The 25,346-nt window shown below is 44.7% G+C and overlaps 1 protein-coding gene across 1 annotated transcript in view; it reads right to left on the bottom strand.

Annotated features, from left to right (window-relative positions):
• The window catches only part of LOC121583098 (fibrillin-2), a 272,325-nt gene that overhangs the window by 180,905 nt on the left and 66,074 nt on the right, over positions 1-25,346 (bottom strand). The window contains exons 9-11 of the mRNA XM_041899311.2: positions 15,808-15,960; positions 14,396-14,554; positions 7,772-7,915 (exon numbers count right to left, since the gene is read on the bottom strand). Coding sequence (XP_041755245.2) covers positions 7,772-7,915; positions 14,396-14,554; positions 15,808-15,960 — 456 coding nt within the window. The remainder of the gene's footprint in view (positions 1-7,771; positions 7,916-14,395; positions 14,555-15,807; positions 15,961-25,346) is intronic.

Here is a 25,346-nt window from a genome sequence, read left to right as displayed (position 1 = left end):
ATAATGTATGCACTCACTAACTGGATAAGAGGGTCTGCAAAAAAAATAAAAAAAGTATATCATTTGTATCTATTATTTGTTATTTGCAAACTTTACCATGAAATGAGCAGCAGCGATACAGAACCATCGCTAGACCAGCACATTAGACAGCACAACATTCCTCTCTAGACCAGCACATTAGACAGCACAACATTCCTCTCTAGACCAGCACATTAGACAGCACAACATTCCTCTCTCGACCAGCACATTAGACAGCACAACATTCCTCTCTCAACCAGCACATTAGACAGCACAACATTCCTCTCTCGACCAGCACATTAGACAGCACAACATTCCTCTCTAGACCAGCACATTAGACAGCACAACATTCCTCTCAAGACCAGCACATTAGACAGCACAACATTCCTCTCTAGACCAGCACATTAGACAGCACAACATTCCTCTCTCGACCAGCACATTAGACAGCACAACATTCCTCTCTAGACCAGCACATTAGACAGCACAACATTCCTCTCTAGACCTGCACATTAGACAGCACAACATTCCTCTCTCGACCAGCACATTAGACAGCACAACATTCCTCTCTAGACCAGCACATTAGACTGCACAACATTCCTCTCTCGACCTGCACATTAGACAGCACAACATTCCTCTCTCGACCAGCACATTAGACAGCACAACATTCCTCTCTCGACCAGCACATTAGACAGCACAACATTCCTCTCTAGACCAGCACATTAGACTGCACAACATTCCTCTCTAGACCAGCACATTAGACAGCACAACATTCCTCTCTCGACTAGCACATTAGACAGCACAACATTCCTCTCTAGACCAGCACATTAGACAGCACAACATTCCTCTCTAGACCAGCACATTAGACAGCACAACATTCCACTCTCGACCAGCACATTAGACAGCACAACATTCCTCTCTCGACCAGCACATTAGACAGCACAACATTCCTCTCTCGACTAGAAGTGCAATTAAAGGGCCAGATGCGCAATTAAAGGGGAATTACACTCAAAAATCCAAATGTGTTCGTTTTCTACCAGACCTAAAACAAAAAAAAGGTATTCTGATGTGATTTGAGCATTGACATGGACTCAGAACAGCCAAACTAATAAATGGGGAAGGAAATTAAAAGGAAAACAATGTGACTGTACATCTTCCATCATAAGAAAATAATTCATAGCGTCTCATTTATAGTACTTAGCTACATGCATTGTTGATATGTCCGTCACAAAACAAAACAAACATGATCAGAGAGAGGGGGTCATTACCATACCCCTTCTGCCATGGTACACTCCCCCATGTGGCTATTTGATCATAATGTACAGTCGTGGTCAAACGTTTTGAGAATGACACAATTGTTAATTTTCACAAAGTCTGCTACCTCAGTTTTTCTGATGGCAGTTTGCATATACTCCATAATGTTATGAAGAGTGATCAGATGAATTGCAATTAATTGCAAAGTCCCTCTTTGCCATGAAAATGAACTTAATCCCCAAAAAACATTTCCACTGCATTTCAGCCCTGCCACAAAAGGACCAGCTGACATCATGTCAGTGATTCTCTCGTTAACACAGGTGAGAGTATTGACAAGGACAAGGCTGGAGATCGCTCTGTCATGCTGATTGAGTTAGAATAACAGACTGGAAGCTTTAAAAGGAAGGTGGTGCTTGAAATCATTGTTCTTCCTCTGTTAACCATGGTTACCTGCAAGGAAACACGTGCCGTCATCATTGCTTTGCACAAAAAGGGCTTCACAGGCAAGGATATTGCTACTAGTAAGATTGCACCTAAATCAACCATTTATCGGATCATCAAGAACTTCAAGGAGAGAGGTTAAATTGTTGTGAAGAAGGCTTCAGGGCGCCCAAGAAAGTCCAGCAAGTGCCAGGACCATCTCCTAAAGTTGAATCAGCCGAGGGATCGGGGCACCACCAGTGCAGAGCTTGCTCAGGAATGGCAGCAGGCAGGTGTGAGTGCATCTGCACGCACAGTGAGGCGAAGACTTTTGGAGGATGGCCTGGTGTCAAGAAGGGCAGCGAGGAAGCCACTTCTCTCCAGGAAAAACATCAGGGACAGACTGATATTCTGCAAAAGGTACAGGGATTGGACTCCTGAGGAATGGGGTAAAGTCATTTTCTCGGATGAATCCCCTTTCCGATTGTTTGGGGCATCCGGAAAACACCTTGTCCGGAGAAGACAAGGTGAGCGCTACCATCAGTCCTGTGTCATGCCAACAGTAAAGCATCCTGAGACCATTCATGTGTGGGGTTGCTTCTCAGCCAAGGGAGTGGGCTCACTCACAATTTTGCCTAAGAACACAGCCATGAATAAAGAATGGTACCAACACATCCTCCGAGAGCAACTTCTCCCAACCATCCAAGAACAGTTTGGTGATGACCAATGCCTTTTCCAGCATGATGGAGCGCCTTGCCATAAGGCAAAAGTGATAACTAAGTGGCTCGGGGAACAAAACATCTACATTTTGGGTCCATGGCCAGGAAACTCCCCAGACCTTAATCCCATTGAGAACTTGTGGTCAATCCTCAAGAGGCGGGTGGACAAACAAAAACCCACAAATTCTGACAAACTTCAAGCATTGATTATGCAAGAATGGGCTGCCATCAGTCAGGAAGTGATCCAGAAGTTAATTGACAGCATGCCAGGGCAGATTGCAGAGGTCTTGAAAAAGAAGGGTCAACACTGCAAATATTGACTCTTTGCATAAACTTAATGTAATTGTCAATAAAAGCCTTTGACACTTATGGAATGCTTGTAATTATCATTCAGTATACCATAGTAACATCTGACAAAAATATCTAAAAACACTGAAGCAGCAAACTTTGTGAAGACCAATACTTGTGTCATTCTCAAAACTTTTGACAACGACTGTAGGCTAACCAGAGTGGCCTACCATCAAAAACAATGGAGAAAATGCGTAGCTGTCTATTTACCACCACAAACCGATGCTGGCACTAAGACCACACTCAATGAGCTGTATAAGGCCATAAGCAAACAGGAAAACGCTTATCTAGAGGTGGCGCTCCTAGTGGCCGGGGAGTTAAATGCAGGGAAACTTACATCCGTTTTACCTAATTTCTACCAGCATGTTAAATGTGCAACCAGAAGAACAAAAACTAGACCACATCTAGACCACCTTTACTCCACACACAGAGACGAGTACAAAGATCTCCCACACCCTCCATTTGGCAAATCTCACCATAATTATATCCTCCTGAATCCTGCTTACAAGCAAAATCTAAAGCAGGAAACACCAGTGACTCGGTCAATAAAGAAGTGGTCAGATGACGCAGATGCTAAGCTACAGGACTGTCTTGCTAGCACAGACTGGAATATGTTTTGGGATTCTTTCGATGGCATTGAGGAGTACACCACATCAGTCACTGTCTTCATCAATAGGTGCATCGATGAGGTCGTCCCCACAGCGACCGTACGTACATTCCCCAACCAGGAGCCATGGATTACAGGCAACATCTGCACTGAGCTAAAGGGTAGAGCTGCCGCTTTCAAGGAGCGGGACTCTAACCCGGACGCTTATAATTAATCCCGCTATGCCCTCCGACGAACCATCAAACAGGCAAAGGGTCAATACAGGACTAAGATTTAATCGTACTGCATCGACTCCGACGCTCGTCGGATGTGGCAGGGCTTGCAAACTATTACAGACTACAAAGGGAAGCACAGCCGCGAGCTGCCCAGTGACACAAGCCTACCAGACGAGCTAAATCACTTCTATGCTCGCTTCGAGGCAAGCAACACTGAAGCATGCATGAGAGCGTCAGCTGTTCCGGACGACTGTGTGATCACGCTCTCCGTAGCCGATGTGAGTAAGACTTTTAAACAGGTCAACATTCACAAGGCCGCAGGGCCTGCCGGATTACCAGGACGTGTACTCCAAGCATGCGCTGACCAACTGGCAAGTGTCTTCACTGACATTTTCAACCTGTCCCTGACTGAGTCTGTAATACCAACATGTTTCAAGCAGACCACCATAGTTCCTGTGCCCAAGAACACTAAGGTAACCTGCCTAAATGACTACAGACCCGTAGCACTCACGTCTGTAGCCATGAAGTGCTTTGAAAGGCTGGTCATGGCTCACATCAACACCATTATCCCAGAAACCCTAGACCCACTCCAATTTGCATACAGCCCCAACAGATCCACAGATGATGCAATCTCTATTGCACTCCACACTGCCCTTTCCCACCTGGACAAAAGGAACACCTACGTGAGAATGCTATTCATTGACTACAGCTCAGCGTTCAACACCATAGTGCCCTCAAAGCTAATCACTAAGCTAAGGACCCTGGGACTAAACACCTCCCTCTGCAACTGGATCCTGGACTTCCTGACGGGCCGCCCCCAGGTGATAAGGGTAGGTAACAACATCTGCCACGCTGATCCTCAACACGGGGGCCCCTCAGGACGCGTGCTCAGTCCCCTCCTGTACGCCCTGTTCGCCCATGACGTCATGGCCAGGCACGACTCCAACACCATCATTAAGTTTGCCGACGACACAACAGTGGTAGGCCTGATCACCGACAACGATGAGACAGCCTATAGGGAGGAGGTTAGAGACCTGGCCCTGTGATGCCAGGATAACAACCTCTCCCTCAACGTGATCAAGACAAAGGAGATGATTGTGGACTACAGGAAAAGAAGGACCGAGCACACCCTTATTCTCATCGACAGAGCTGTAGTGGAGCAGGTTGAGAGCTTCAAGTTCCTTGGTGTCCACATCACCAACAAACAATCATGGTCCAAACACACCAAGACAGTCGTGATGAGGGCACGACAAAGCCTATTCCCCCTCAGGAGACTGAAAAGATTTGGCTTTGGTCCTCAGATCCTCAAAAAGTTCTACAGCTGCACCATCGAGAGCATCCTGACTAGTTGCATCACCTCCTGGAATGGCAACTGCTCTGCCTCCGACCCGAAAGGCACTACAAAGGGTAGTGCGTACGGCCCATTACATCAGTGTTGCCAAGCTTACTGCCATCCAGGACCTCTATACCAGTCGGTGTCAGAGGAAGGCCCTAAAAATTGTCAAAGACTCCAGCCACCCTAGTCACAGACTGTTCTCTCTGCTACCGCAGATTGTTAGATTTCAGTGCAGCCTTTGATGTTATTGATCATAATTTGGTATTGAAGAAACTCACTTGCTATGGCTTTACATCACCCGCCATCACATGGTTGGAGAGTTATTTATTCAATACATTTTACATTTACGTCATTTAGCAGACGCTCTTATCCAGAGCGACTTACAGTTAGTGAGTGCATACATTTTTTTTTTTATACAATAGAACCTAGAGAGTGTTCTTCAATGGAAGCTTCTCTAACATCAGATATGTACAGTGCGGTATCCCTCAGGGCAGTTGCCTTGGGCCGTTACTCTTCTTTATTTTTTACAAATGATTTGCCATTTGTCTTACAAGAAGCTAAAATGACTATGTATGCTGATGATTGCACACACTACACATCAGCACCTACAGCCAGTGAGCTCACAGACTAAGCAAGGGGTTACAGTCAGTGTCAGAATGGGTAATTAACAATAAACTGGTCTTAAATACATCTAAAACATTCTCTTAGACCTAAACCTCAACTGGAGTTGTGCATAAAGGGTGTGTCCATTAACAAGTTGAAGCTGAACTCCTAGGAGTAACATAGGATTGTCAGTTCTCATTGGTCAAGTCATATTGACAAAGTTGATGTGAAGATGGGGAGGGGTCTGTTATAAAAAGATCCAACTGTACTAGTTGTTCAGACTCTGGTCTTGTCCCGTCTTGATGACTGTCCGGTAATATGGTCAGCTGTCTCAAAACAGAGCAGCACGCCTTGCCCTTAACTGCACACAGAGAACTAACATCAACAACATGCATGATAGTATTTTATGGTTGAGGGTTGTCGAGAAATTGACTACTTCTCTTCTAGTCTTTTTAAGAAACATGTGTGTTTGAAAATGCCTAACGACTTGAATAATCTATTTGCAAACGTATATATTTTATACACTTCAAACAGACATATCCACCGTACACCACTATGAGTTTCTTAACGGTATCCAAACCAAAAAACAGATTTAATGCGTAGCTCAGTTAATGCTTTAAAAAACAAATTTAAAAAACATATTGTATAACAGCGCCTCTCCTCTTTCTAAAGATCTCATTTAAATGTACTGTATATAAGAATATGAATACGTATATGTGAATAATGTGTAACTATTTATTTTGCGGTTGTCTCTTGGTTTCCTATATATATATAACTCTTATTTTATTTTATTTTAATTGTAATGTAATATCTTATGTTGTTCTTGTCTATAACTGTTCTGTACTTTGTAATGTATTTGTACGTTTCATGTGGACCCCAGGAAGAGTAGCTGCTGCATGTGCTGTAGCTAATGGACCCCAGGAAGAGTAGCTGCTGCATGTGCTGTAGCTAATGGACCCCAGGAAGAGTAGCTGCTGCATGTGCTGTAGCTAATGGACCTCAGGAAGAGTAGCTGCTGCATGTGATGTAGCTAATGGACCCCAGGAAGAGTAGCTGCTGCATGTGCTGTAGCTAATGGACCCCAGGAAGAGTAGCTGCTGCATGTGCTGTAGCTAATGGACCCCAGGAAGAGTAGCTGCTGCATGTGCTGTAGCTAATGGACCCCAGGAAGAGTAGCTGCTGCATGTGCTGTAGCTAATGGACCCCAGGAAGAGTAGCTGCTGCATGTGCTGTAGCTAATGGACCCCAGGAAGAGTAGCTGCTGCATGTGCTGTAGCTAATGGACCCCAGGAAGAGTAGCTGCTGCATGTGCTGTAGCTAATGGACCCCAGGAAGAGTAGCTGCTGCATGTGCTGTAGCTAATGGACCCCAGGAAGAGTAGCTGCTGCATGTGCTGTAGCTAATGGACCCCAGGAAGAGTAGCTGCTGCATGTGCTGTAGCTAATGGACCCCAGGAAGAGTAGCTGCTGCATGTGCTGTAGCTAATGGACCCCAGGAAGAGTAGCTGCTGCATGTGCTGTAGCTAATGGACCCCAGGAAGAGTAGCTGCTGCATGTGCTGTAGCTAATGGACCCCAGGAAGAGTAGCTGCTGCATGTGCTGTAGCTAATGGACCCCAGGAAGAGTAGCTGCTGCATGTGCTGTAGCTAATTGACCCCAGGAAGAGTAGCTGCTGCATGTGCTGTAGCTAATGGACCCCAGGAAGAGTAGCTGCTGCATGTGCTGTAGCTAATAGGGATTCTAATAAACTAAACTAAACATGTTGATAGAAAGTGGATGTTCTGAGAGGACAGCTGGGAAGAGGGTTGATGGCCAATAGTCTTCCTGGGTTTGACTAGTAACTCTTTACTTGAAATGTGCTGCCACAATGCTTTCTTTATTGCTGTACAGTATTGACAGAGAAAACTTTCCTTAGAGAGTTTAACACCTTTTAACACCCACAGGGTTAATGCCCCACAATGTTAAATATGGGATCATCTGAAAAAGTGTTGAATATCTAGAAAAAGGGTGTTGGAAATTAACATTTAAAAAGTGTAATTTAATGAATCAAGAACACTTTACAATGTTAGGGTCCAAAATTGCCTGTGTTGAAATTAACATTTAAAAAGTCAATCATTCAAGAACACTTAACAGAGTTCCTGGTATCCCAACACTGTGGGCGTTGGAATGAACATTTAAAAAGTGTTAGCCAATCCATCAAAGACACGTATAAAAACACTTTTTTAATGTATTACTGTATAATTACTATACTGTACCGGCACATTCTAGGCGAGCGTCCAGGATGTAGCCGTTGTTGCACACGCAGAAGTAGCTGGAGCCCACGTAGATGCAGCGGCCGTGCAGACACAGGTTGGGCAGCTGCTTACAGAGGTTTATCGTCTGGTTCAGAGTCGCTGTGCCTGTCCAACATACACCATAGTAGCTCATCATAATGACTGTGCTTTTTCCTTCCATCCATCCCTAGCCATTCATCCATCCATCTACTGTGCATTCGGGAAAATATTCAGACCCATTTACTTTTTCCACATTTTGTTACGTTACAGCCTTATTCTAAAATGGATTAAATTGTTTTTTCCCCTCATCAATCTACACACAACACCCCATAATGACAAAGCAAAACATGGAAATATCACATTTACATAAGTATTCAGACCCTTTACTCAGTACTTTGTTGAAGCACCTTTGGCAGCGATTATAGCCTCGAGTCTTCTTGGGTATGACGCTACAAGCTTGGCACACCTGTATTTGGGGAGCTTCTCCCATTCTTCTCTGCAGATCCTCTAAAGTGCTGTCAGGTTGGATTGGGAGCGTCGCTGCACAGCTATTTTCAGGTCTCTCCAGAGATGTTTGATCGGGTTCAAGTCCGGGCTCTGGCTGGGCCACTCAAGGACATTCAGAGACTTGTCCCGAAGCCACTCCTGCATTGTCTTGGCTATGTGCTTAGGGTCGTTATCCTGTTGGAAGGTGAACCTTCGCCCCAGTCTGAGGTCCTGAGCGGTCTGGAGCAGGTTTTCATCAAGGAGCTCACTGTACTTTGCTCTGTTCATCTTTCCCTCGATCCTGACTAGTCTCTCAGTCCCTGCCGTTGAAAAACATCCCCACAGCATGATGCTGCCACCACCATGATACACCGTAGAGACGGTTGTCATTCTGGAAGGTTCTCCCATCTCCACAGAGGAACTCTGGAGCTCTGTCAGAGTGACCATAAGGTTCTTGGTCACCTCTCTGACCAAGGCCCTTCTCCCCCGATTGCTCAGCTGGGCCGGGAGGCGAGCTCTAGGAAGAGTCTTGGTGGTTCCAAACTTCTTCATTTAAGAATGATGGAGGCCACTGTGTTCTTGGGGACCTTCAATGCTGCAGACATTTTTGGTACCCTTCCCCAGATCTGTGCCTCGACACAATCCTGTCTCGGAGCTATACGGAAAATTCCTTCGACCTCATGGCTTGGTTTTTGCTCTGAAATGCACTGCCAATTGTGGGAACTTATATAGACAGGTGTGTGCCTTTCCAAATCATGTCCAATCAATTGAATGTACCACAGGTGGACTCCAATCAAGTTGTAGAAACATCGCAAGGATGATCAGTGTAAACAGGATGCACCTGAGCTCAATTTCCAGTCTCATAGCAAACGGTCTAATTACTTACAATACCAGTCAAAAGTTCAGTAATTACAATACAGTACATCTCACAGTAGCCAGACATATTTACTTTCATGAATTTCAATACATCTGAAATTGTTCCTACTTTTAATGTTGATATACTTATTTCCCTCATTAAAATGCATATCAATTTATAACATTTTTGACATGCGTTTTGCTGGATTTTTGTTGTTGTTATTCTGTCTCTCACTGTTCAAATAAACCTACCATTAAAATTATAGCCTGATCATTTCTTTGTCAGTGGGCAAACATACAAAATCAGCAGGGGATCAAATACTTTTTTCCCTCACTGTAGCTACCCTTTGCCTTGATGACAGCTTTGCACACTCTTGACATTCTCTCAACCAGCTTCATGAGGAATGCTTTTCCAACAGTCTTGAAGGAGTTCCCGCATATGCTGAGCACTTGTTGGCTGCTTTTCCTTCACTCTGCCGTCCGACTCATCCCAAACCATCTCACTTGGATTAAGGTCGGAGGATTCTGGAGGCCAGGTCATCTGATGCAGCACTCCATCACTCTCCTTCTTCAGCCTGGAGGTGTGTTGGGTCATTGTCCTGTTGAAAAACAAATTATAGTCCCACTAAGCCCAAACCAGATGCGATGGCGTATCGCTGCGTGTGTTAGCCATGCTGGTTAAGTGTGCCTTGAATTCTAAATAAATCCCAGACAGTGTCACCAGCAAAGCACCCCCACACCATAACAACTCCTCCTCCATGCTTCACGGTGGGAACTACACATGCGGAGATGATCCGTTCACCCACACCGTGTCTCACAAAGACACGGCGGTTGGAACCAAAAATCTCAAATTTGGACTCCAGACCAAAGGACAAATTTCCACCGGTCTAATGTCCATTGCTCGTGTTTCTTGGCCCAAACAGGTCACTTCTTCTTATTGGTGTCCTTTAGTATTGGTTTCTTTGCAGCAATTCAACCATGAAGGCCTGATTCACGCTGTACCCTCTGAACAGTTGATGTTTAGATGTGTCTGTGACTTGAACTCTGTGAAACATTTAATTGGGCTGCAATTTCTGAGGCTGGTAACTCTACTGAACTTATCCTCTGCAGCAGAGGTAACTCTTGGTCTTCCATTCCTGTGGCGGTCCTCATGAGAGCCCGTTTCATCATAGCGCTTGATGGTTTTTGCGACTGCACTTGAAGAAACTTTCAAAGTTCTTGAAATATTCCGTATTGACTGACCTTCATATCTTAAAGTAATGATGGACTGTCGTTTCTCTTTGCTTATTTGAACTGTTCTTGCCATAATATGGACTTGATCTTTCACCAATTAGGGCTTTATTCTGTCACAACACAACTGATTGGCTCGAACACATTAAGAAGGAAAGAGATTCCACAAATGCACTTTTAAGAAGGAACACCTGTTATTTGAAATGCATTCCAGGTGACTACCTCATGAAGCTGGTTGAGAGAATGCCAAGAGTGTACAAAGCTGTCGTCAAGGCAAAGGGTAGCTATTTGAAGAATCTCAAATATAAAATATATTTTGATTTGGTTAACACTTCTTTGGTTACTACATGATTCCATATGTGTTATTTCATAGTTTTGATGTCTTCACTATTATTCTACAATGTAAAAAATAGTAAAAAATAAAGAAAAACCCTTGAATGAGTAGGTGTGTCCAAATTTTTGACTGGTAGTGTATGTAAATAAGGTATTTCTGTTTTTTATTTTTAAATACATTCGCAAATTTCTAAAAACCTGTTTTCGCTTTGTTATTATGGGGTGTTTGATTGATGAGACTTTTTTTTTTTTAAATCATCAATTTTAGAATGAGGCTGTAACGTAACAAAATGTGGAAAAAGGGAAGTGGTCTGAATACTTTACGAATTTACTGCATATACAGTGGCTTGCGAAAGTATTCACCCCCCTTGGCATTTTTTCCTATTTTGTTGCCTTACAACCTGGAATTAAAATAGATTTTTTGGGGGTTTGTATCAGTTGATTTACACAACATGCCTACCACTTTGAAGATGCAAAATACATTTTTTTTGTGAAACAAACAACAAATAAGACAAAAAAAAACAGAAAACTTGAGCGTGCATAACTATTCACCCTCCACCCAAAGTCAAGACTTTGTAGAGCCATCTTTTGCAGCAATTACAGCTGTAAGTCTCTTGGGGTATGTCTCTATAAGCTTGGCACATCTAGCCACTTGGATTTTTGCCCATTCTTCAAGGCAAAACTGCTCCAGCTCCTTCAAGTTGGATGCTGGTGTACAGCAATCTTTAAGTCATACCACAGATTCTCGTTTGGATTGAGGTCTGGGCTTTGACTAGGCCATTCCAAGACATTTAAATGTTTCCCCTTAAACCACTCGAGTGTTGCTTCAGCAGTATGCTTAGGGTCTTTGTCCTGCTGGAAGGTGAACCTCCGTCACAGTCTCAAATCTCTGGAAGTCTGAAACAGGTTTCCCTCAAGAATTTCCCTGTATTTAGCGCCCTCCATCATTCCTTCAATTCTGACCAGTTTCCCAGTCCCTGCTGATGAAAAACATCCCCACAGCATGATGCTGCCACCACCATGCTTCACTGAGGGGATGGTGTTCTCGGGGTGATGAGAGGTGTTGGGTTTGCGCCAGACATAGCATTTTCCTTGTTGGCCAAAAAGCTACATTTTTGTCTCATCTGACCAGAGTAGCTTCTTCCATATGTTTGGGGGATCTCCCACATGCCTTTTGGCAAAAACCAAACGTGTTTGCTTATTTTTTTCTTTAGGCAATGGCTTTTTTCTGGCCACTCTTCCTTAAAGCCCAGCTCTGTCGAGTGTACGTCTTAAAGTGGTCCCATGGACAGATACTCCAATCTCCGCTGTGGAGCTTTGCAGCTCTTTCAGGGTTATCTTTGGTCTCTTTGTTGCCTCTCTGATTAATGCCCTCCTTGCCTGGGCCGTGAGTTTTGGTGGGCGGCCCTCTCTTGGCAGGTTTGTTGTGGTGCCATATTTGTTCAATTTCTTAATAATGGATTTAATTGTGCTCCGTGGGATGTTCAAAGTTTTTGATATTTTTTTATAACCCAACCCTGATCTGTACCTCTCCACAACTTTGTCCCTGACCTGTTTGGAGAGCTCCTTGGTGGTGCCCCTTGCTTAGTGGTGTCACAAACTCTGGGGCCTTTCAGAACAGGTGTATATATACTACCGTTCAAAAGTTTGGGGTCACTTAGAAATGTCCTTGTTTTCGAAAGAAAAGCACTTTTTTTGTCCATTAAAATAACATCAAATTGATCAGAAATACAGTGTAGACATTGTTAATGTTGTAAATGGCTATTGTAGCTGGAAGCGGCTGATTTTTTATGGAATATCTACATAGGCGTACAGAGGCCCATTATCAGCAACCATCAGTCCGGTGTTCCAATGGCACGTTGTGTTTGCTAATCCAAGTTTATCCTTTTAAAAGGCTAATTGATCATTAGAAAACCCTTTTGCAATTATGTTAGCACAGCTGAATACTGCTGTGCTGATTAAAGAAGCAATAAACTGGCCTTCTTGAGACTAGTTGCATCAGAAAATGTGGGTTTGGTTACAGGATCAAAATGGCCAGAAACAAATAACTTTCTTCTGAAACTCGTCAGTCTATTCTTGTTCTGAGAAATGAAGGCTATTCCATGCGAGAAATTGCCAAGAAACTAAAGATCTCGTACAACGCTGTCTACTACTCCCTTCACAGAACAGCGCAAACTGGCTCTAACCAGAATAGAAAGAGGAGTGGGAGGCCCAGGTGCACAACTGAGCAAGAGGACAAAAATATATTAGTGTCTAGCTTGAGAAACAGACGCCTCACAGGTCCTCAACTTGCAGCTTCATTAAATAATACCCGCAAACACCAGTCTCAACGTCAACAGTGAAGAGGCGACTCCGGGATGCTGACCTAGGCAGAGTTGCAAAGAAAAAGTCCAGTGTCTGTGTTCTTTTGCGCATCTTAATATTTTATTTTTATTGGCCAGTCTGAGATATGGCTTTTTTTTGCAACTCTGCCTAGAAGGTCAGTATCCCGGAGTCGCCTCTTCACTGTTGACGTTGAGACTGGTGTTTTGCGGGTACTATTTAATGAAGCTGCCAGTTGAGGACATGTGAGGCGTCTGTTTCTCAAACTAGACACTCTTATGTATTTGTCCTCTTGCTCAGTTGTGCATACACAACATGCCATTGGAACACAGGACTGATGGTTGCTGATAATGGGCCTCTGTACGCCTATGTAGATATTCCATTAAAAATCAGCAGTTTCTAGCTACAATAGCCATTTACACATTAACAATGTCTACACTGTATTTCTGATCAATTTGATGTCATTTTAATGGACAAAAAAATTGTTTTTCTTTCGAAAACAAGGACATTTCTAAGTGACCCCAAACTTTTGAACGGTAGTGTATACTGAGATAACGTGACACTTAGATTGCTGTCACGCCCTGACTCAGGGGACGCTTATATGTTGAGTCAGGGTGTGTATATTCCTTGTTGTGCTTTGTCTATGTTTAGGATCTAGTATGTATAGTTCTATGTTGGCCGGTGTGGTTCCCAATCAGAGGCAGCTGTCGCTCGTTGTCTCTGATTGGGGACCATACTTAGGCAGCCTATTGGCACTGTCTAGTTGTGGGATCTTGTTCCTTATAAGGTATGTTGTGTGTTCTACCTTGGACTTCACGTTTCGTTTCGGTTGATGTTTTGTCGTTGTGTTTAATAGTTAATAAACATGTACGTATATCACGCTGCGCCTTGGTCTGGCCCGTCATTCAACGAACGTGACAATTGCACACAGGTGGACTTTATTTAACTAATTATGTGACTTCTGAAGGTAATTGGTTGCACCAGATCCTATTTAGGGGCTTCATAGCAAAGGGGGTGAATCCATATGCACGCACCACTTTTCCGTTATTTATTTTTTAGAATTTTTTGATACCAATTTGGACTATTTTGTGTATGTCCATTACATGAAATCCAAATAAAAATCCATTTAAATTACAGGTTGTAATGCAACAAAATAGGAAAAAAATGCCAAGGGGGGTGAATACTTTTGCTAGGCACTGTAGATACTGTACACATCGTACAGCTTGCAGAGCCTATGCTTTCTGTTGAATGTGTGGGTGCTTCTAGTGCATGTGGAGGTTTTCATACCTAAATCTGGCCTTTGTCCATTTCCATTAGGAACCCCTTGGCCATTCAGAGTTGTATCGTAGCCACTGTTGGTTCTAGATGGATCATACCCACCATTGGGCCTGGACGGGTCGTAGCCACCATTGGGCCTGGACGGGTCGTAGCCACCATTGGGCCTGGACGGGTCGTAGCCACCATTGGGGTTCGGTCTCCCTCCAAAGTCTCCATCTGGGTAGGGTAGGACTCCTTCGACACACAGCCGGCGGTACTCCTCTGGAGGATGGTGAGACAAAGGTCAAAAGGTTAGTCAGCAGTGAGAGGAAGGGCAAACATAGGGCCTTCCAAGGAGACTTAGCCCCACACACCGTCGGGATGATGGTGGAACAGGTTTGAAAGTTCAAACATCAATAGGTTTGCCAGCAGTGATAGTAGAGGTCAAAGCTCAAAACTACAGTGTGCCTTGAAACATATCCTGTCTAAGGACACTAAGCCATACTACTTCTAACCCTTAACCATAAGTCTCCCTTTGACATCAAAGCATCAAGTCAGTTGGTTGCTCTGAGAGCACACACATGCTCTCTAAAGCTCTCTATAAGATGTAAAGCAATCGCAAACCACCATCCTGTTCTGTAGGCCACAACGCAGCAATACTTTTGAAAGTTCCATGAACATTATTGGACAAGTTCAAGTTTTCCTCATACGTTTCTCTCATTTTGTGCTTACTGAACATGACCCAGCAGACATTCTGGCCCCCACAAACCTGAGTTGCTCATCTCGGTCCTCTAGACTTGAGGTGAAACCAACCTGAGTTGCTCAACCCTGTCCCCCTAGACTTGAGGTGAAACCAACCTGAGTTGCTCAACCCTGTGCCCTAGACTTGAGGTGAAACCAACCTGAGTTGCTCAACCCTGTGCCCTAGACTTGAGGTGAAACCGACCTGAGTTGCTCAACCCTGTACCCTAGACTTGAGGTGAAACCAAAGCAACACATGCCAGTGAAGTGGGCGTTGGAGGAGCAGGCATCCTGTGTGCTCTGCCCAGTCTGGGGTGAGAGCCAGAGGAAATGGGGGAGAGTGCCAGGGGCTTTCAGAGCCCTCCAGTCTACCCTGACATAACCAAGGTACCATTCTGTTACACCTGCTGCAGCAGAACACTATCTGTTACCGCTTGACAGGCGCTTTGAACTGGGCTCAGCATCAGATTCAGCGTTCTCCAAGCTGCTTGTTGAGACTCAGGTTTTCAAGGGCTTTTTAGAATGCAGTTAAGGGCAGAACTTGCATAACTCTTTGGTACAGAGAAATATAACTATGGAAATGTCTAAAGGTTTTGACGTTGAAGTAGCTAATAATGATAGTCATTCACAAATGACACTTCATAGGGTATGGCGATAGGCAACCCTGGTCCTAGGAGATTGTCACGTCTATACATTACATTTCTTCACTCTAAATGTTGCAGCACACTAACTAAGCACCAGGCTTGCCAACCAAACATTGGGCATAGGAGGAATACTATAGATTGGTGACTCACCTGATCCTTGGGCGGGGCATATTTCAGACAGGGCCCCTCGTGCCCAGCAGCGCCCACTGTCACAGCAGCATGTGGTCTTACTGAAGAGGCCAGGCAGCTCCTGGGCACAGCGCCCGTTCAGCAGTCCGCCGAAACACGAGCCTGCCCGCTGGTCTGTGAGAGAAGGAACAAGACATGACATCACATGGTTAGTTAACACGGTTAGTTAACACAGTTAGTTAACACGGTTAGTTAACATGGTTAGTTAACACAGTTAGTTAACACGGTTAGTTAACACAGTTAGTTAACACGGTTAGTTAACACAGTTAGTTAACACGGTTAGTTAACACAGTTAGTTAACACGGTTAGTTAACACAGTTAGTTAACACAGTTAGTTAACACGGTTAGTTAACACAGTTAGTTAACACGGTTAGTTAACACAGTTAGTTAACACAGTTAGTTAACACAGTTAGTTAACACGGTTAGTTAACACAGTTAGTTAACACAGTTAGTTAACACAGTTAGTTAACACATACTGTACACCTTGTAGGTCATAGGTAACAAGGACGCTGTCACAGACACACACTGTTCCAGGGTGAGAGGCAGACGGACAGGCAGACAGATGGGCAGACAGGCAGACAGACAGACAGACAGACAGGCAGACAGACAAGCAGGCAGACAGAGACAGACAGACAGACACAGACAGACAGACAGACAGACAGGCAGACAGACAGACAAGCAGGCAGACAGACAAGCAGGCAGACAGACAGACAGACAGACAGACAGACAGACAGACAGACAGACAGACAGACAGACAGACAGACAGAAAGCAGGCACACACACGCACGCACATCCACAAGGCCGTCTTGTGGTGTATGGGTACATGCCTAATAATTCACCCAATGTTTCAAAATGTGCTAATTCATCCTTCTCATATCTTTACCATTTGAATTCCTTAACACTGTTGCTAATTTCACTGATCTAATAGCTGCTTTATTTAACCCTGCGACCTATGGCGAACTTTACATTTTGTCGTAAACACGGGGAACCACTTTGCCATCGTTTCCACATGATTCCTTGATGTGAAATATTACAGAAATCTGTCAGGGGCACATGAGTTAATTTAGATTAAGTCAAAACACACTGTCATCGCTATGACAATAACAACAGTTGGTACATAGTTAGTCATTACTTTGTAATGACATAGAAATACAGTTATCTTGTTACCTTGTTATTGCACAAGTGGAAAACAGTGGAACAGTGTTGTGTTTGAGACCTCCTAAAGCGAGACCGATTCACGACCAAGACCGGAGCAAATCGAGTCCGAGTCAAGACCAAGACCGGAGGGGGTCGAGACCGAGTCAAGACCAGGATTGTAATTTTGTCAAATCACCACATAATAAGAGTTCAAAATGTCCAGTATTTCTGTGTTCACATTTCAGAACAACATATGGATTCTTTAGACATTCAGAATAGAGAAAAAATGCATGCTGAGGGAAAATAGAACCACTCTACAAATTATTACTAACCCAAACACAGTGGAGAACAATGGGCCTTCTACACCTTCAGAGAAAGGCTAAGGATTTATAAAATAATGATTATAATAATATAATAATAATTATAATATAATTTTCAATGATGTTCTGATTTAATCTCTTCAGTTTTTGATGGAAAGGAACACTGCTGGTCTCTGGGGAGATACTTCTAGCTAGCTAAGTCAGCCATTCAACGGTATTAGGGCAACATTTTCGAGTGACAGTGGAATCAACCAATCACATTTTGACTTAATGGGTGGGACCGTTTTTACAAAAACGTATGGAAACTTCTGCCTTCTTGAAGGCCAACATGTTGCTACGCAATAGCAAGCAGTAGTTTTCCCACGGTCTAGCTAGCTAGCTTTTGTTGTCAGCTAATTTGCAGCGGCTGCAGCAGGTGTTATCAAGGAGAATGTTGTTGCTAATGTGTTAGCTTTTCCCTTTTCAATATAATAACTTTCAACAAGAAGTTACGTTTCAAATGATCATCATCTGGTGAGTGGAACTGTGTTTCTTATTGCAGCGCGCTTGCTGTTGTTAGCCATCTCTATGAAAATAACTTGTGTGAAACATTGTTGCATTTAAAGTGGAACTGAAAGCATTTTAGCAACAGGAAATCGTATTAAAATCTGTTCATATACACCCCCCAAGGAAGAATATGACACTTTTTCAAAAAAAAGTCTGACCAGTGACCACGTTTTTTCACGTTGTCATAAATTCACAGAATGTTTGGGAATGACGTATACTAAGGCATTTGTGGAAATTCTATAGTAATATAGAGTTGGAAAGCAGCCGTGCTTTTGGACAATTAATAGACACTACAGTAAATAAAACCGAATAAACACATGTCTTGTCCAGGACCAGAGTCTAAACAAACCGGTGCGCTATAGCCAATCAGAGCTACAGTAGGCCTTTATACAAACAAGCCATTTGCAGCACGGGTCTGCCACGATTCACTTTGAACTGGACTGTGTGTTTACAGCTCAAGCTAACTGGCTAAAGTTGGATAGCTTGCTAGCTAGCTACTTCCGGACACGAGAGAACAATGAGAGAACACCTCACTCTGACCATTTTAATCATCGTAGCAGAGCTGGTTAGGCTGTTTACATGTTATCTAGAGCGTTCTTGACAAACTATTATTTTTTTGCCTTCGTTTACTGACACCGGTCATATTCAGCGGGTGTTGCGCATTCGTAAATTCATCAGTGGTTCTGCGCTCTGGCACACTCAGACGAGAGAGTGCTCTGAAATCGAAGTAGATAGCCAGAGTGAATTTGCGAACGCAAGAGATATGCTAACTCGATAGCAGTCGTTCAAGTTCTTGCTAGCTAACGTTAGGCTCCATGTTTTTAGCTTGCTTCATAAATAGGTACGCTAGCCTATTAGCCACGTTATGACTGACTTGTGATCATTGCCCTTGATAGTTTGATTGTATTGACATTCCCAGCCTTAGTTACATTCGTCCGTTTTTTGTCCAGAATATTGAGCAATTGAAACTGAAACATTGCATCCCGAATGGAGCTGTGATTTACAACCTGATAGCAATATTGTTTGGACTACCAAGAAATGTATTGGTGAATTATATTAACCATGTATTGAACTGCATCCATCTATTCTGCCAACAACGCCTTAGTGTACGTCATGGAACGTTGAGTCAAATATAACCTATTTGTAAAACCAATTATAAAGTTGATTTTTGTAGCATAAACTGGGAATATGTTATTTGTTATTTGTATTTTATTTGTTTCATATCTGCAAAGTAGTTAAAACACTGTCAGTTCCACTTTAAACTTTAGGTCACTGGTTACTTTGTGTGCTAAATGTGAAATGTTTTTTTTTGCAATGGGAAGTAATAGTTGTACATTTCGATTGGGAAATGCTTAATGGTTGTGTTTTTGTATTCTTATGATTGGGACCTACCGGCTTATTATGTCTGAGTTTATGGACTGCTTATCCTTTAACATCATGCTGTGTGTGACTGCTGTCTATCCATCGGCCCTATGCAGTGGTGTAGTGGTGCCTGGAGATGTGGGTATACTCAGATTTTGCCTTAAAGTTCCCAAACGGCCCGCCCAGCGAAAGAAAGGCACCCTGTGTGAAAAATCCTATGTTTTCCTATGTTTTTTATGAGTTTTCCTATAGATTTTTCAGATTATCACGCTCAAAATCAAACTTTTTTAAATATAAAAAAATACAAAAATGTGATGGTCTAAGTCCACAACAATTCTTAAACCACATCAAACTGATTGGTTGGGCCTGTCAGGGCCTGGCTCCCCAGTGGGTGGGCCTGTCAGGGCCTGGCTCCCCAGTGGGTGGGCCTGTCAGGGCCTGGCTCCCCAGTGGGTGGGCCTGTCAGGGCCTGGCTCCCCAGTGGGTGGGCCTGTTAGGGCCTGGCTCCCCGGTGGGTGGGCCTCTGTCCACCCAGGCCTATCCATGTCTACGCCCCTGATTCAAACAGCGCATGATGACAAATGCGCATCACAAATAGCCGACTAACCAACTTTTCGGACTAAACTTTTTCAGTATCTGGTTTGCAGACCTTGAGATGCTTCTTACGGAGCCACTCCTTAGTTGCCCTGGCTGTGTGTTTCGGGTCGTTGTCATGCTGGAAGACCCAGCCACGACCCATCTTCAATGCTCTTACTGAGGGAAGGAGGTTGTTGGCAAGATCTTGCGATACATGGCCCCATCCATCCTCCCCTCAATACGGTGCAGTCGTCCTGTCCCCTTTGCAGAAAAGCATCCCCAAAGAATGATGTTTCCACCTCCATGCTTCACGGTTGGGATGGTGTTCTTGGGGTTGTACTCATCCTTCTTCTTCCTCCAAACACGGCGAGTGGAGTTTAGACCAAAAAGCTATATTTTTGTCTCATCAGACCACATGACCTTCTCCCATTCCTCCTCTGAATCATCCAGATGGTCATTGGCAAACTTCAGACGGGCCTGGACATGCGCTGGCTTGAGCAGGGGGACCTTGCGTGCACTGCAGGATTTTAATCCATGACGGCGTAGTGTGTTACTAATGGTTTTATTTGAGACTGTGGTCCCAGCTCTCTTCAGGTCATTGACAAGGTCCTGCCCTGTAGTTCTGGGCTGATCCCTCACCTTCCTCATGATCATTGATGCCCCACGACGTGAGATCTTGCATGGAGCCCCAGACCGAGGGTGATTGACCGTCATCTTGAACTTCTTCCATTTTCTAATAATTGCGCCAACAGTTGTTGCCTTCTCACCAAGCTGCTTGCCTATTGTCCTGTAGCCCATCCCAGCCTTGTGCAGGTCTACAATTTTATCCCTGATGTCCTTACACAGCTCTCTGGTCTTGGCCATTGTGGAGAGGTTGGAGTCTGTTTGATTGAGTGTGTGGACAGGTGTCTTTTATACAGGTAACGAGTTCAAACAGGTGCAGTTAATACAGGTAATGAGTGGAGAACAGGAGGGCTTCTTAAAGAAAAACTAACAGGTCTGTGAGAGCCGGAATTCTTACTGGTTGGTAGGTGATCAAATACTTATGTCATGCAATAAAATGCAAATTAATTACTTAAAAATCATACAATGTGATTTTCTGGATTCTTGTTTTAGATTCCGTCTCTCACAGTTGAAGTGTACCTATGATAAAAAATTACAGACCTCTACATGCTTTGTAAGTAGGAAAACCTGTAATTGATAAGTCATATACCTCCACTACACTACTTTGATACGTATCAGTAGAGAATAAAAAGTGAGTATACGCAATACCCACTGAAACAAAAGTGGGGCGGCAGGTAGCTTAGTGGTTAAGAGCGTTGTGCCAGTAACCGAAAGGTCGCTGGTTCTAATCCCTGAGCCGACTAGGTGAAACATGTCACGATCGTTGACACATGATGAAGCGGACCAAGGCGCAGCGTTGAAGGTGAACATATTATTTATTTAGAATGATCACACGATCAAAACAACAACGATAACGTGACGTCTACGGTATAACACAAACCAAATCAGAACAAGATCCCACAAAGAATAGCTGAAAACAGCCTACCTAAGTGATGGCTCCCAATCAGAGATAACGAGCAACAGCTGCCTCTGATTGGGAACCACCCTGACCAACATAGATCTATATGATCTAGAACAAAACCCAAAACATAGAAAACACAACATAGAAGCTACCCCGTGAAACTAAACATAGAAAATCCACACCCTGGCTCAACATTTCAGAGTCCCCAGAGCCAGGGCGTGACAGTACCCCCAAAGGCGCGGACTCCGACCGCGCCAACAGAACACCACAGGGGAGGGACCGGGTGGGCACTCCGCCTTGGCGGCGGATCCGGCTCTGGGCATGATCCCCACTCCCTCTCTAACCCCCCACAGTACCCCTGGTCCGGTCTGGCCCTGCTGGCCGGAGCTGGACTGACCACTGGTGGAGCGGATTGCTCTAGCTCCGACGTGAAGCATCTGACCAGTGCCGGACCAGCCACCGGTGGAACAGGCACGGGCCGTGCCGGACTGACGACGCACACCACTGGCTTGGTGTGGGGAGCAGGAGCGGGCCGAGCCGGGCTGTCGAGCGCACCCCTGACTTGGTGCGGGGAACAGGCACGGGCCGTGCCGGACTGACGACGCACACCACTGGCTTGGTGTGGGGAGCAGGAGCGGGCCGAGCCGGGCTGTCGAGCGCACCCCTGACTTGGTGCGGGGAACAGGCACGGGCGCGTGCCGGACTGACGACGCACACCACTGGCTTGGTGTGGGGAGCAGGAGCGGGCCGAGCCGGGCTGTCGAAGCGCACCCCTGACTTGGTGCGGGGAACAGGCACGGGCCGTGCCGGACTGACGACGCACACCACTGGCTTGGTGCGAGTGGCAGGAACAGGCCGGACCGTACTGGGAACACACACCACTGACCCTACGTGGGGATCAGGAACAGGCCGGACCGGACTGGCAACACACGCCAGTACCTCTCGCCGTGCCTCTACAACCTCCTTCCCCCTGGTGACCAGTGACTCCCGTAACCTGGCGTCCTCCTGCTGCCCACGTCGTCCACGGCGTTAGCCCCCCTAAAAAAATGTATGGGCTTCACTCCTACCCGTGGCCAAGGCCTCCATCCCTCTTGCCAGACTCGCACTCATCTCCTCCCACGTCCATCCTCTCTCCTCGTCACGCTGCTTGATCCAGTCGAGGTGGGATCTTCTGTCACGATCGTTGACACATGATGAAGCGGACCAAGGCGCAGCGTTGAAGGTGAACATATTATTTATTTAGAATGATCACACGATCAAAACAACAACGATAACGTGACGTCTACGGTATAACACAAACCAAATCAGAACAAGATCCCACAAAGAATAGCTGAAAACAGCCTACCTAAGTATGGCTCCCAATCAGAGACAACGAGCAACAGCTGCCTCTGATTGGGAACCACCCTGACCAACATAGATCTATATGATCTAGAACAAAACCCAAAACATAGAAAACACAACATAGAAGCTACCCCGTGAAACTAAACATAGAAAATCCACACCCTGGCTCAACATTTCAGAGTCCCCAGAGCCAGGGCGTGACAAAACATCTGTTGATGTGCCCTTGAGTAAGGCACTTAACCCTAATTGCTCATGTAAGTCGCTCTAGATAAGAGCGTCTGCTAAATGACTAAAATGTAAATGTATAGGGCTTATACCTGGGCCACCACTGGCCCTTTGTGTTTTACAAAAAGTGCACTCTCCTACATGAGTGCGCTGGTATTAAGGTTGCTGACCGAGTACAAATGTACCTGACACAGAGACAACACCAAGACACTCACATGTGGTCTGGAGACCGGACTCGAGACAACACCAAGACACTCACATGTGGTCTGGAGACCGGACTCGAGACAACACCAAGACACTCACATGTGGTCTGGAGACCGGACTCGAGACAACACCAAGACACTCACATGTGGTCTGGAGACCGGACTCGAGACAACACCAAGACACTCACATGTGGTCTGGAGACCGGACTCGAGTACTACAACACTGCAGTGGAATGCCCACATGTACACATTGATTTTATTGTCAGTTAACACACATAACACACATACGTAGGCACACACACACACACACACACACACACACACACACACACACACACACACACAGTACTTCAGCTAGGTGTGGGTAGAACTGGGAGCGCCAATACATCCCCTTTTTAAACACAAAACCTTTACGGCTGCATATTTTCGACAGTGCAGTGCGAGAGATGGCTGTGCTTCCCACAGTAGCCTGGCTGGCTCTGCTTTATATGGGTCAGCAGGGAACTTCTGAAGAACTAGAGTACGGTCCAAATGGAACCCTATTCCCTATATAGTGCACTACTTTACATTAAATGGCACCCTATTCCCTATATAGTGCACTAATTTACATTAAATGGAACCCTATTCCGTATATAGTGCACTACTTTACATTAAATGGCACCCTATTCCCTATATAGTGCACTAATTTACATTAAATGGAACCCTATTCCGTATATAGTGCACTACTTTACATTAAATGGCACCCTATTCCCTATATAGTGCACTACTTTACATTAAATGGCACCCTATTCCCTATATAGTGCACTACTTTACATTAAATGGCACCCTATTCCCTATATAGTGCACTACTTTAAATTAAATGGCACCCTATTCCCTATATAGTGCACTACTTTTGACAAGGGCCCACAGGGTGCAGCCCTGGTGTTGTCTGACATCCGTGGCTCGAGGCCCTGTATGCTCGTGGGCCTCAAGAAAGAGCAGAGGTTTTACTTTTAGATACAGTAGAGACCCTGCGCTTAAAGTACACATTTAGGTATGTAACATTTAGAGTTACATTGTATCACTACAATTGAAATGCTGAAAAGCACATATGTTGTAATTACATCCACATCCACAACATGTTAATCAAACAATATATATATATAGAGTGGGGAAAAAAAGTATTTAGTCAGCCACCAATTGTGCAAGTTCTCCCACTTAAAAAGATGAGAGAGGCCTGTAATTTTCATCATAGGTACACGTCAACTATGACAGACAAATCGAGAATTTTTTTCTCCAGATAATCACATTGTAGGATTTTTAATGAATTTATTTGCAAATTATGGTGGAAAATAAGTATTTGGTCACCTACAAACAAGCAAGATTTCTGGCTCTCACAGACCTGTAACTTCTTCTTTAAGAGGCTCCTCGGTCCTCCACTGTTACCTGTATTAATGGCACCTGTTTGAACTTGTTATCAGTATAAAAGACACCTGTCCACAACCTCAAACAGTCACACTCCAAACTCCACTATGGCCAAGACCAAAGAGCTGTCAAAGGACACCAGAAACACAATTGTAGACCTTCCCCAGGCTGGGAAGACTGAATCTGCAATAGGTAAGCAGCTTGGTTTGAAGAAATCAACTGTGGGAGCAATTATTAGGAAATGGAAGACATACAAGACCACTGATAATCTCCCTCGATCTGGGGCTCCACGCAAGATCTCACCCCATGGGGTCAAAATGATCACACGGGGGGACCTAATGAATGACCTGCAGAGAGCGGGGACCAAAGTAACAAAGCCTACCATCAGTAACACACTACGCCGCCAGGGACTCAAATCCTGCAGTGGCAGACGTGTCCTCCTGCTTAAGCCAGTACATGTCCAGGCCAGTGGCGGCTCCTGAAAAAATTCTCAGGGGGGGCAATTTTTCTGATGATTTAGGTGACCTACACACATTTTAAAAAATATATGTCCAGCAACAACATGAAGACAGGGGCAGCATATAAGTCAATACCAGAAGCATTTATTGACTGATCTCAAAAGTGTTGGCTTACCAGGGTTGGTGGAGCCCTCAGTTTCCTCTTTGCCTCGCAAAGCTAACTCAAACACTCCGCAAAACTTGTCCACCAGTATCTGTCTTTTTATCTCACGTTGTACATCTCTTAAAGCCTGTCTATCACCCCCCAGCATAAACTGCCTTCTTCCTATCAAGTAGTGATTTTAGATGTTTTGATACCCAAGGCTTGTTGTTAGGGGAAGATTTTACAGGTCTTAGTAGGCAC

The sequence above is a fragment of the Coregonus clupeaformis genome, chromosome 15 (assembly GCF_020615455.1).
Source record: "Coregonus clupeaformis isolate EN_2021a chromosome 15, ASM2061545v1, whole genome shotgun sequence".
Classification (NCBI taxonomy): Eukaryota; Metazoa; Chordata; class Actinopteri; order Salmoniformes; family Salmonidae; genus Coregonus; species Coregonus clupeaformis.
The sequence above is the reverse complement of the archived record's forward strand: the minus strand, read 5'-3'. Positions and strand labels throughout refer to the sequence as shown.